This window comes from Sesamum indicum, linkage group LG8 (genome assembly GCF_026168435.1).
Source record: "Sesamum indicum cultivar Baizhima isolate 11 linkage group LG8, ASM2616843v1, whole genome shotgun sequence".
NCBI classification, from domain to species: Eukaryota; Viridiplantae; Streptophyta; class Magnoliopsida; order Lamiales; family Pedaliaceae; genus Sesamum; species Sesamum indicum.
The window spans coordinates 17,049,112-17,062,135 of record NC_142664.1 but is presented as its reverse complement, the minus strand read 5'-3'; the positions used below and the strand labels follow the sequence as shown (position 1 = coordinate 17,062,135).

At 34.1% G+C, this 13,024-nt stretch overlaps 1 protein-coding gene across 2 annotated transcripts; it reads right to left on the bottom strand.

Annotated features, from left to right (window-relative positions):
- Positions 1–9,893: 9,893 nt before the first annotated feature.
- LOC105167831 (E3 ubiquitin-protein ligase RMA1H1) lies at positions 9,894–12,818 on the bottom strand. Of its 2 annotated transcripts, XM_020696158.2 has the most exons (3): positions 12,570–12,818; positions 10,900–10,968; positions 9,894–10,813 (listed from the first exon to the last, which is right to left on the bottom strand). In XM_020696158.2, the coding sequence occupies exon 3, from the start codon at positions 10,779–10,781 to the stop codon at positions 10,026–10,028; it is 756 nt and encodes a 251-aa protein (XP_020551817.1). In that variant the 5' UTR covers positions 10,782–10,813; positions 10,900–10,968; positions 12,570–12,818; the 3' UTR covers positions 9,894–10,025. The 2 variants fall into 2 exon arrangements, with proteins under 2 accessions (XP_020551817.1, XP_011085961.1); XM_011087659.3 differs by lacking the exon at positions 10,900–10,968.
- Between the last annotated feature and the right edge of the window lie 206 nt (positions 12,819–13,024).

The following is a 13,024-nucleotide window of genomic DNA, read 5'->3' as shown; positions in this document are numbered from 1 at the left end:
TAGGAAAAAGGAGGTGATGAAAGGGAGTGGATCAGCCCAAGAACGCAGTGTAAGTGTGAAATACGATAAATTAAAACGATAAGGGAATTAATGGGATCAAAGGGGTGTATTTTCTATTCGTCAATCTTTATAAAAATAAAATTGTAATGATGAATATAATAAGTATTCATCAGACAAGCATTAGTGTTTTGTTATGCTTACTAACGTACGTTGAATGGTGATCCAATGTCACAATAAAATGCTCAAAGATTGAAAAGTAAAACCCATGGAGTTGGGTTGCGCATAGGTTTGGCAGCTATGAGACCAACTCCTAAGGGTCGGTCTGGAATGATCCAAGTTGAGGGCCTCGAGACGGGGCATCAAGTGTCCTATAGTGACTTGCATTAAGTAATTCAATCGTATTCCGCCGGCAGCAGACGTAGATCCTCCATACAATTTTAATGGTTTAGTTGTCAAGGTAGTCGACTGACTAAACTGACACGCAGCAATTGTCATCTGGAAGCCTTGAGAGCTTGATCGGTATGACTCGAATTCCTGATTCTGATAGTACGAGATTAGTTCTAGGACTTGAAGAACCATGACAGTCATTACATACAAAGACTGTATTTTGGAAATGGCAAGCGGTGACTGTGTTGTGAGACATAGTCATCATAAGTTTTGTCCAGTGCAGTCAGAGTATATAGCAAGGACGGTGGATTCCAAAATAGAATCCATCCTCTATCAATATTATGACAACAGTGTCTCCTATACGCTCTAAGACCTGTTTAGCCCTTAGAATCTGTTGCCACAGTGACTGGATGAATGGAATGTGTTTTTCGCATCAATCAATTAGTAAACAAGGACTGGAGTTATGAGTATAAATGCCTAGTCTAAGATGGGAATGTTAGAATATGTGACCAGAAAGCCTATTGGATTGGCAATTTTGGGAACTATTTAGCAACTTTATTAATGTGATATTATCTTGATGAATGTAGTAAGCATTCATCTGTGGCCATGTGTTTGTTGTGCTTACTATTTACATTTTAACGTGACAACAAATGCCCTCAGACCAATTGAATAATCCATGTAGTTGGATTGCGCATTAGATGGCGGCTATGAAACCAACTTTTGAGGGTTGGTATGAAACGTTCCAAGTCAATGACCTCGGGACTGGGCATCGAGAGTCCTATAGAGACTTGCATTATGTATTGCATTCATTGGATGAGTATCGTGTTTCATCGGCGATAGATATGGGATGTCTATACAATTTTAGTGGATTAGTTGGCAAGGTTGTTAACTGATTGAACTAACTCGCGGAAATCGTCATATGGAAGCCTCAGAGGCTTGATCTGTATGACTTGAATTGCCGACGTCCTTGGACTTGAGGAATCATGGCAGTCGCATGCATATGATGGTTATATCTTAGATCTGGCGAGAAATGACTATGTCTTTGATGTGGTCGTTACAAGCCTTGTCCTATGTAGTCGGAATATGTAGTGAGGATGGTAGATTTCAAAATAGAATCCATCCCCTATCCGTATATGATGGATATATCTCCTATACGCTCTGAGATAGTTTACACTCTCTAAGTCTATGACCATTGCGATTGGTTGAATAGGAAATGGTTTTCTTTATCGATCAATAGAGTAAATGCATCTCAAGTATTCAACATAGTGCTTGGTCTAGGATGGGAACCGACATCCAATTTCATATCCTAGACTAGGGCCGGAAGATGGTCGACGAAAGGACCGGATCCGTATGGAACACAAGAGCCTAAATATTCACGCCAACATCCACCTAGTCTCTAGTATCATGAACCGTTGTAGATAGCCACCCATGGTGACGGGCGTTTTCGATTAATAATTAATTAAATTAGATTTAATTAATTATTTATGTTGAACACAATGTCCAAGTCTAGTTGAGGGTAAACCTAAAGAGTCATACACAAATCACTATGGAATTGGTGGAATTAATTCGAGAACAAATAAATTAATTTAATTGGATTAAATTAATTTAAGAAGAATATATAAATGATTGGATCATTTATTTAATAATCATTTGATGGATGGCTCATGAATTAATTAATTGGATTAATTAATTTTTGGGCTTAATACCTTTAAATTAATTGGATTAATTTATTAGGTTTGGCTTAATTAAATAATTGATCAATTAAGTAATATTTGGGCTTAGATTTATTTAATTGGATTAAATGAATATTTGAACTTAGTTGGGCTAAAATTAATTTAATTAATTATTGTCCAATGAACTTTGGTTGGGTATGATGTGCATATTTGAAGTCCAAACCCATTTGAGGAAGGTTGGAGCAAGTTAAGAAAGAGTTAAAATTTCATACCATGATGAACATGATGGAGTAGTTATTTCATCATGGTTGGAGGTTATATGCATGTGAGTGTATAGGTTGCCTTGCTAGCATGAGAAAGAGGTGATCCCTAGTGTTTGTAGTAGACTTATTTAGAGGATTTCAAGTTGAAATCTTGGAAAGGACGATCCGGTTGGAAAAAGGAACAACGCTTGAAGCCGATCGAAGAAAATGAAGAGGATAAGAGTTTTGTTTAAATTCTTGTATCCTTGGATTTCTTTCTAATTCTTGGCCTAAATTTATATATTATACATCGAATTTGAGAGAGATCAAGGGTACATCCTTTGATCGGATTTATTATGCTTTCATTTATCGAATTTTGAATTTTCGCATTTTCGCGCTCCTCATACCGATCTATTTCCTTCACGTGATATCAGAACTCGGTTCAGTGTATAAACCTTAAATTTAATATGTACGATGTGTTTTCAGCATGCTTACATATTTAATTGGTTGAAAGCATATAGATTATTGCTTTTATTGCATATCTATGTGCTAAGATTATACATGTTTAACTTTTGTTTTTTAGATCTTGGGCATGAGAATAATGAAAAGTTTTATTTTCTGTAATTAATGATTTTTGTGGTTTCAAAATTTGAAAAAAAGAAAAAGAAAAATTCAAAAAAAAATAAGCAACAATCGTAACTGCTGCCCTACTAGAAAGCACGTTTGCTGGCGTGCTGCACTCGCCCGACAAGCTGGCGCTGGCGTTGGGCGCGACAGGCAGTGGAGCCTACGCACTTACTCCTGCCTGCCTACATGGAATGTCAGTCAATTGGACCATTTTTTCTAAAAAAAAATTGATTTTTTATATTTTCTGAGATGATTAATTTTTTTTGAATTTAATGTTTGGTTGATATTTGGTATCTCCTAAAATTAAATTACTTTAATTTGAAAAGGATTTTAACATAAGAATCATTTTACATTGGTTGAACTTGTGTTTAATATTTAATTACCAAATTTTACATGTACTTTCTGCACTAGGATATGCGATTTTATATGATATTGGATATCGTATGTGGTTGTGAGCATGATTATGTGGGATATATTTTTGTACAATATATACTTTAATTAGATTATCAGGAATCATGAATCCTAGTCATATTGACCAAGCCCTCAAGGCTTACATATAACAAATTGCATAGATGACCTACGTCTCTCGCTAACGAAACACGATTGCAATAGTTAGTGCAAGTCTCTAATATAGAACTCTCGATGCCCTTTCTCAAGGTCCCCGACTTGATATATTTCAAACCGACCTTTAAGAGTTGGTTTCATAGTTGCCAACCCCTATACAGCCCAACTCCATGATTTTAACCTTTTGGTCAGGCTTTTATTGTGATATCGAAACACCATTCAATGTGAATAGTGAGCACAACAAAACACTAATCTTTTTTATGAACACTTACTATATTTATCAAGACAATATTATTTTGATAAAGATAGAAAACAGTCAATTCAATTGACTTTCTAATTACCTATTCTTATATAAAGTCGAATGTAAGGCAACTTTAAAAGTTGCTAAGGAAGTGGTTTGGATAGAAGATTTGCATCCAATGATTGGATATGGTGCCTAGCACGGCCGAGCCAGTAGTTACCTTGAAGGTTAACAACTACGTTGTGGCAAAAACTTTTGAACTAGAGATCTCACCACAAGATCCAAAGAAAATTCTTAAACAACACCATCTACTCAAAACGATGGTAGAAAGAGGTGATGAGCGGTTGTGCAATATTAATTTAGTAGAAAAATATAATATACTCGCAAGACCGAGCCGGTATTGCAGATTGCTCATTCTCAAAAAGATCGATCTAATGTGGGTAATTGGATTTTAAGGCACGTGGAAAGATTCTTAAAATAGGTGACCAGAAAGCCAATTAGACTGGCAGTTCTTGGAACTATTCGTCAATCTTTATCAAGGCAGTATAGTTTTGATGAATAGAGTAAGTATTCATCCATGACATACGTGTTTGTTGTGTTTACTGCTCATGTTAAACAACGTTTTGACATCACAATAAATGCCCACAGATCAAATGGTTAAACTCATTTAGTTATGTTGTGCATAGGTTGGTAGCCATGAAATCAACTTTTAAGAGTTGGTTTGGAATGTTCCAAATCGAGAACCTTGATATTAGGCATCGAGAGTCCTATAGACACTTGCACTAACTATTGTGTGCACTAGGTGAGTGTCGTATTTTAGACCTGGATCGTATATTCAATTTTAGTGGGTTGGTTGGCAACTTAGTCGATTGACTGAACTAACTTGCCGGAATCATCACATGGAAACCTTGAAAGCTTGGTCGATATGACTGAAATTTTCGATTCTGATAATAGAGATTAGTCATCGAACTTAAGGAGTCATTACAATCGAGTGCATACGAACACTATATCTTGAATTTGGCAAGAAGTGATCGTGTCTTTATGATATGGTCATTAAAACCCTTATCCGATGAGTTGAAGTATGTATTGAGGATGGTGGATTCCAAGAAAAAATATGTCCCCTATTCAATATTGTGACAGGAAGATTTCTTATACGCTTTGAAATGGTTTAAACTCTTCAAGTCTATGGCCATAGCAATTGATTGAGTATGAAGGAATTTTCTGCGTTAATCAGAAGACTAAACGCATCTTGAATATGAAGCATACTTGTCTAGTTAATGATGGAAACCGATGCTCAGTTTCATACCATAGACTAAGGTCGGGAGATGGTCGATAGTAAGACCATACCCATATGAAACTAGCAGCATGAATCACACTCAAATTACTGAAAAGTGATGGAAAGAAGTGAATTAATTTAATTAGATTAAATTAATTATTGGAGAACATAAATTATTGGATCATTTTGAGGAATAATCCATTGGAGGAATAGTTTAAATTTAATTAATTAGATTAATTAATTTTTTACTTAGTCTTTTAAATTAATTAAATTGATCTAAATTAGGCTTGGACTAATTAATTAGTGGATAAGCTTGTCTGATCAATGGATTGGATTCATTATTTAGCAGAGATAGGTTAGAAATAATTAGTTGGACTAATTATGTATTTTGAGCTTGAGTAATAAATTCGATTTGTTAATTAAGTTATTTGAGCTCTTGTATATTTAATAAAATTAAATATTCACATAGATTTTTTCTATTTGGTATTTTATTTATTTAGATTAAATAATAAGCCTAATAGATTAGTAATTAAGTTTAATTGAATTCATTGGATGAATTAAACAAGCCCGATCTAAATACACAACCCTCGCCCATGAATATCCTTTTCTACGTCAAGGAGAAGGATTCTCCTAGTGAAAGATAGCTTGTTAGCTTGCACGGATCTTGGAAAGGAGCAACGCGTATAGCCGATCTAAAGAAAACAACAAGGGTAATGTTTCCTATTTAGATATTGCTTCTCGTTTTTCTCCATAGCCTCAAACGTAGATCTTGTATTATTTATTTAAATTCCATTTAATCCCCTTAATTTTTGTTTTTATCACACTTCCATTGCATTTCCGGACCAATCCACTCCCGTTCTCCATTAATCACATAAACTGATACCATTTTTAACGTGCACATATTTGTTAAAATTTGCTTACAATTTTGTCCATATCTATATAAATAAATAGTTGAAATACTAATTAAAATATGGGTGAGGTTCCAAAATTATTTGGGAAAAATACAATTTACCCCGCTGTCATATAAAAAATGAACAAAAAAATCACTGTGAAAAATAAAATAATAAAGTACTCCATGTTTCTTGAAAGATGAAGCAAATTACCCCTTATATAAGTCATTGTAAATTGCTTCATTTTTTTGAAACACAGAAGAGTAAATAGATAATTCTTTTTTCACATAAGGTATTTGCTCATTTCACGTATCGTAGGGATAAATTGCGTTTTAATCCAAAATCATTTGGATCATGAGAAAATGAACAAAAATGTTTAAAGACCACCTGATATTTGTTGAGAGTAAATAAAAGGGTAAATTACAATAACCTCCCTTGAGGTTTAACATAATTACGAATACTCTCTCGTTGCTTGAAAAACTACAAATACCCCCCTGATGTTTGATGAAATTATGTAATTATATAGGTATGAAATTTCAACTTTGCCCTTACTGTATCTTTGTATTTTTTAAAAAAAATTAAAAACTTATAAAATAAATCGAATGGGATGAAAATTTTTTAAAAATTATCCACTCATCCATAAAAAAAATAAATAAAATTATAATTTTTAATCCACGAGGGTATTTTGGTCAGTTTGCCATAAAAATTGATGGAAATCTAATGAATTGGCTAATTGTTAGACGACCGTTAAAATTAAAAAGTATTAATAATTTTTTAAATAATGAAAGAATATTCGCAATTATGTCAAGCTTTATAAAAAATCGTTGTAATTTACCCTAAATAAAATGAAGAGTTGAAAAAACAAATACATAAAGAGTGTCCAATTTGGATTGGTTGGCAACAAGATTTCAAAGCTTGCACGTAACTCATATATTCTAAAAATGGGAAAGCGGTGTAGGAAATAGGAATTGTACCCCCAAGGCTTTATGTTGACGCCTTGGTTGGATTTATCCCAAGTCAAGGGGCAAAGACAACATATGAGAGCCCCACACACTTTGGAACCTTCTCATCTATCATAGCAGCCACCATAATGTCCCTTTCCACACACCAATGACTTTTCACATTATTATTATATTCTAACCTAATCCCTTAGCTTCAAAACAAACAACTTTTCCGATCTCGAAAAATTATAATTCAGATCGAGTTTATCGAATCTCAATCATTTTTGTAGTATGGGTGTTGTTCAGATATAGTTAAAAAAAAAATGATCAATTTATATTACAACGAACTCTTTTGAGTTTTAGTATAATTACAAATACCTCATTGGAATTTGAAAAATTACCAGTACCCCTCTGATTCTAACGATCATATAACAATTATCTCAATCCATTAGATTTTCGTCCATTTTTTATAGTGAATTGATCAAAATGTCCTTGTAGATTAAAATTTATAATTTTATTTTTTTTATGGACTAAGTGGATTATTTTTTTATAATTTTTCAAATTCTTCCATCCATCCCATTTGATTCTTTTATAAATTTTTAATTTTTGAAAAAATAAAAAATACAGTAACTGTAAAATTGACAATTACATATGTCCATCCAAGAATTACATAATTTCATCAAACATCAGGGGGTAATTGTAATTTTTCAAACAATAAGGAGGCATTTGTAATTATGTCAAACATTAGGAAAGGTGATTGTAATTTACCTTTTATCAAAATGATAAATTTCATGATTTTTAATAATTAATATTATTTTATAACAATCGTAAATAGCACGAATTAGTGACAAAGAAAAATATTCACAAATTTGTCACTACATATAATTAGCGACACATGTATAGTAACGATTAATGACAATAAATAATAGTTGCCACTATATTGTATTATCACTGATGTATAGTAGTAAAAAACATTCACTTACAAGGGTAAAAATATAATTTAATATATATAATGCACATGGTAAGCACATACAATCCACCACACAATATAACTTTCAACACTAATATAAGTACTAAAAATATTATTTTTTTAATACATCTACTATTCATTAATTGTGATCGCACCTACCAAGAAACCCTCTCGAAAATCGTATTTTTACCTAATGAGCTATTGTGTCGCATGCTAAAATTCACATTTCATCCTTTCATAAAAATCTCAACCACACCAGTCATTAAGTTGTCATTATAGATTTGTCGCTACTTAGTGACAATTTCAGACACAAATTTCGTCACTAATAATCATATAGTGACAAGATAAAAGTTGTTATCACTTAATATATATTTTTAGTAATAACTTTAAAATTATCACTTGATATTATGTCACTAATATTATATTTTCTTGTAGTAAGTAATAATTAGAAGTATCTGAAAATAAAAAGTTAAAAATAAAAAAAAATAAAGTTGGAGATTTTGAAAAAACAGTTTAATATTTATAATTCTATGAATAAGCTTGAAGAGTTGGTCGGGAATTCAAGCAGTTCAAAGACAGTAACTGCAAAAAAAAAAAAAAATACTTTTTTATAAAACTAATTAATTCTTATTTTAAGCCTTTGCAAACTTCCCCTAAATTATATTTGCGGGTAAATGTAACACTATCAAATAGAAAATAACAATTAAAAAATAATATACAACTGCCATCCCTGAACTTGTGGAAAGAAAGACAACGCCACCCCTTGAGGTTAAAGACAACGAGCTTATTTTTCACAAGTTCAGAAGTCATGTAGCCATTTTCGTGTATTAGTTGTATTTTTATATGAGGATAAAACAGAATTAACTTCTATATCAACGAATAATTGAAACATTGATATAAATTTAAAAATTACAATAGAAAAAGAAATATTTTCTAGAAGATATATATATATATAGAAGATAGATACACCTCAACAAAATACTGAGAAACGCATTGAACGAGAGCTATGAAAACACCCCCAACCCCACCACAACCACTTGCTCCATCTAAGTTTTGGTGGAGGAATTTATGATATCAAATAATAATAATAATGTGGGAGGACCACTTTTGTAAATTACTAGCTGACAGCCGACCTGTTCCATTACAACCTCATTTATAGCCCTTTGAAGAGAAGTATTAATTTTCACGTTATGCACCACACACAGACAGTGTAGTCATGGAACATTACGCCTACTGATGCATCAGTCAGTCTGTCACGGACCATCCTACATTTTTATCTCATTACACGAAAATCACAAAACTCTGATCCTACTATGTTTCAGAGACCATGCTCTGCCACTGCTGCAAAAGATAATATGACTAAAGATTAAATGATATATTTTTAGTTATATTAAAGATTAGAAATGATTATATTTTGTCATACGAATTATGATCGTTTTTACATTTTGGTATCTGAACTTTATTTTTTGTGTCAATTTACCATCTCAACTTTGTCAAATTTTGCAACTTTGTAGTTTATGACTGTTTCTATGTTATTTCGTGAAATTGAGATGATAAGTTAGGACAGAAAAATAGTTTCAAAGTTTAAAGTGTAAAAACGAGCATAGTTCAGATGACAAAATATAAGTTACCCTAAAGATTATAATTCTTACGTTATTATACTAACGATTAATAAATTTTTCGTAAAGCTGTCGATGTGTACATGTGTGAATAAGTAGTTTTAACAATAATTTTATACATAATTCTTTTGCCGTTGTTCTTATATAGTGACAACTTTATAGAATAATTGCCACTATAAAACTTATTATGGGATGAAATAAATATATTTTTCTCGTAACAAATCGTAATTTAGTCATTTTTTTTCGTTGGAAGAATGTCTTATACCTTCTTTTCACTTCTTCTCTTATAAATTCGCTTTAATCTAAATATATTACAAGAGATTTCTACCAAAGATTTGACACTCTATTGTGCATCGCTATGATTAAATCATATATCAGATAATTAAATCCTATATATTATATCCCTTAGGGGACAACCCGACGATCTCACTATACAAATACGACATAATATTTGGACGAAAAATGCTAAAATTGAAACCAACCATATATATATATATATATACACATTATAGGAAGCCGAGTTTTACACCTCAATTAGTACACTGAATCTTTACAAGTGTACAGTAAACCAAAAATAGAAGTGCAAACCAACTGTTCAGAAGAGGAGAAGACATAGCACTACACAACAGCAAAGGAAGAAGCAGACTCTGCTAAGTGATCTGTCAGTTTGCATCATATACCTTCTCAGCCGAGGACTACTGCTGCCTGCCAAATGATATGAGTTTGGATAGGCGTACATCGTCGTCTCCGAATTCCCAAATATTCTAGCATAAACCATTTCTCCGAACATCCCGATCATCGGGTCTGCCAAATGAGTTGTGCTGCCACCGAGTGTGGGAGAAGCCATGTAGCTGCCCACATGATATGGTGGAGAGGGTTGTGCGTAGCTTCCACGATGAAGTTGGTGAATAGGGGATATACGGTTGCTGGTCATATTCGGCAAGAATGTGCCACCCCCACATCTTGGACTAGGAGGTCGTTGTGGTATGAGATGTGAACATTCGTCTTTAGGGGAGTTTGGAGTCTGGCCTCGACCATAGAGTGGGATTAAGGTCTTTTGTGAAACCTCCGTCTTGCAAACGGGACACTGCGGTTTCTGGTGATCGGGGTTTTCAGGAGAGGTGTCTTGGCAACTGATCCATTTGTATATACAGGGCCAACAGTAGAGGTGCCCGCAGAACGTGACGACTGGATCTTGCACAAGGTCAAGGCAGATGTTGCACTCAAAGCCACCGGATGAATTAGTTTCCGGCTCATCAAGTGTAGAAGTCAAGGATTTCCAATTCTCGCACGACGCTTCGGCTTCATTTAACTCTCTTTGAATTCTTGCTCCTTGGTGATAATGTTCCATGTAATGATTTTGGTGCAGATGTATGAACAGATCTGTCACAAGAAGAGATTGTTAAGGCCCATGTTACCTAAAGACAGACAAAGAAAACAGCACATTCAAAGGGGAAGGAGGACGTCACAGATTGTCGAATTTGTTCAAACACAGAGGAATCCCAATGTGATGTGCAGAGGCAATCGGCATGGAATAACTGAAGGCAGGAAAGAATGATCTCCCATATCAGTATTTTAGCATATAACATAGCCTTATGTGGGTAGAGATCTATAAAATTAGCCCAAGTTGTAATGTAAGGGTGAGTAACTGATGTGACTACAACAACCAGGTTCCATCAACTCCAACTCCTTAATTCACTTCCTACCCACCGTCCTAACGTGGTTACGCAGCTATTCACAATCCTCGGAAGGAAGGAAAAAGCATTTAAGAAACATCATTATCACAATTTTCTACTCTCCCATTCTAAATTTGATCAACAATAATTTTAGGTGAAAAGTCGATACAACAAACACGAATTGTAAGATAAAAGCATCCATCAATTTCTGCAAGACTATTCGTTCATCATAGTGTATCTCCCAACCAACAACCTACTTTCTTAAAATCTCAAATAAGTGAGTACCAAATGGGCAACACATAATGAATTTGATTGATTATATGCAAAAATAATCGGTCGCAACACGAGCAAAATCATATGCTACACCTTAATGAGTAACAACAGATCTGTAAATAAGGGGCTCCCATGGGATCCCATGAGATATCATGGCTCCACCATTTTTTAGCTTATAAAACACACTCATAACAAGAAAGTTGAAATCAAGAGATGGAATTATTCACAAAACAGAATACTGCAAGAATCTGCATATAGATGTTTCAGAATTATCTGTTGCATGTTCAAAAAAGGAACACAATGTCATAGTAATTGAATGAAGAGAACATAAAGAAAAATGATTGAATCTAAATGTAGATCTTTCAAAATCCCAGATGCCAACACACTCGATACCAGAGCTCTTTATCTAAACCAGAGGAAAATTGATTTCATATAGTCATTTGAATCAACAGGACAAAAGGGAACTCAAGAAAACTTCAAACCAAAGAGTTCAACAAGAAACAAAAGACCTCGAATAACAAAAAGATTATTCCTAGAAATTTAAGAGGTCGAGGAACACAATACAAATTTCAGAGTGTTGGGCTCCTAAATTGGAGCTGATCGAGGTAAAACATGCAGTAGCTTAGCTGCCGGCGATGAAAAGTAAAAATTCTCTCTTCCGTTGCAGGGCTCTAAGATTCGAAACTTATAAATTTGAAATGTGATACGAGGATCCATAACAAGAGGCGACAGCCCAGAAACACAAAGAAAAGATTCACAGTTCCCAAGAACAAGTCCTAATTTTTTTCCTCCCTTCCACTCCGAACTAGATATATAGAATCGAAGATCGAAACGAGATCAAAACAATCCAGAAAGTGAAGCAAAACAGCATAACGCTTGTTGTTTGATTCAAATTTTTAAAGTAAAGTCAGGCCCTTCAGCACAAGCAGAGCAATCACAAGAATTAAAGAATGATTCCCATGAGATAAACCCAAGATAAAACAAAAAAAAACGCATACTAAACCTCCGGGCATTAACAAAAACACATTAAAATCAAGAGGGAGCACAGAAATTCAGTTCAAGAAATTCAAAACCCTTCAGAGAAAAGATCCAAAAAAACCTCATCACACTAAAAGAAAAAAAAAACACTTTCTCTCAAATCCACATGCAGGAACAAAGAAACACAAACAAAACCGCTGTCCAAAGCATACCAAGATATGAAACGGCCCTGCTCAACACGTTCAACGCTCTCGATTCCAGTCACTCTCCCTCGTAATATATAGAGCAAAACGGAAAAAGAAAACTAGGCAGATTTTCAGGAAAAAGAAGAGGAGATAAAAGCAGAGTTTCAATGCGTGGAAAAGATAATCTATGAAGATTGGTTGGAGATAGTGTATACGTAGAGACGGAGCTGAGGATAGCGTGGGTATGGCTGAGATGAAAAAGCCCGTTTGCCTCACCGCAATATATAAACAGAGAAAAGTTGTATGCGATAGATACAGAAAGGAGTGTATGTATATGCGTGAGAGTGACGTCGTCGATGTTGTTATTGTTGCTATTGTGATTACTTCTTCTGGATAAACACATAATTGCTCTGCCACGCAGAGGCCCATCAGCCCCGCCCATACCTTTCCACCACCTGACGTGGCTGCTGAGGCGCGTCACT

Excerpts from the sequence above, each read along its gene's own strand:
- LOC105167831 (XM_020696158.2), bottom strand. The coding sequence starts at position 10,781 with ATGGAACATTATCACCAAGGAGCAAGAATTCAAAGAGAGTTAAATGAA.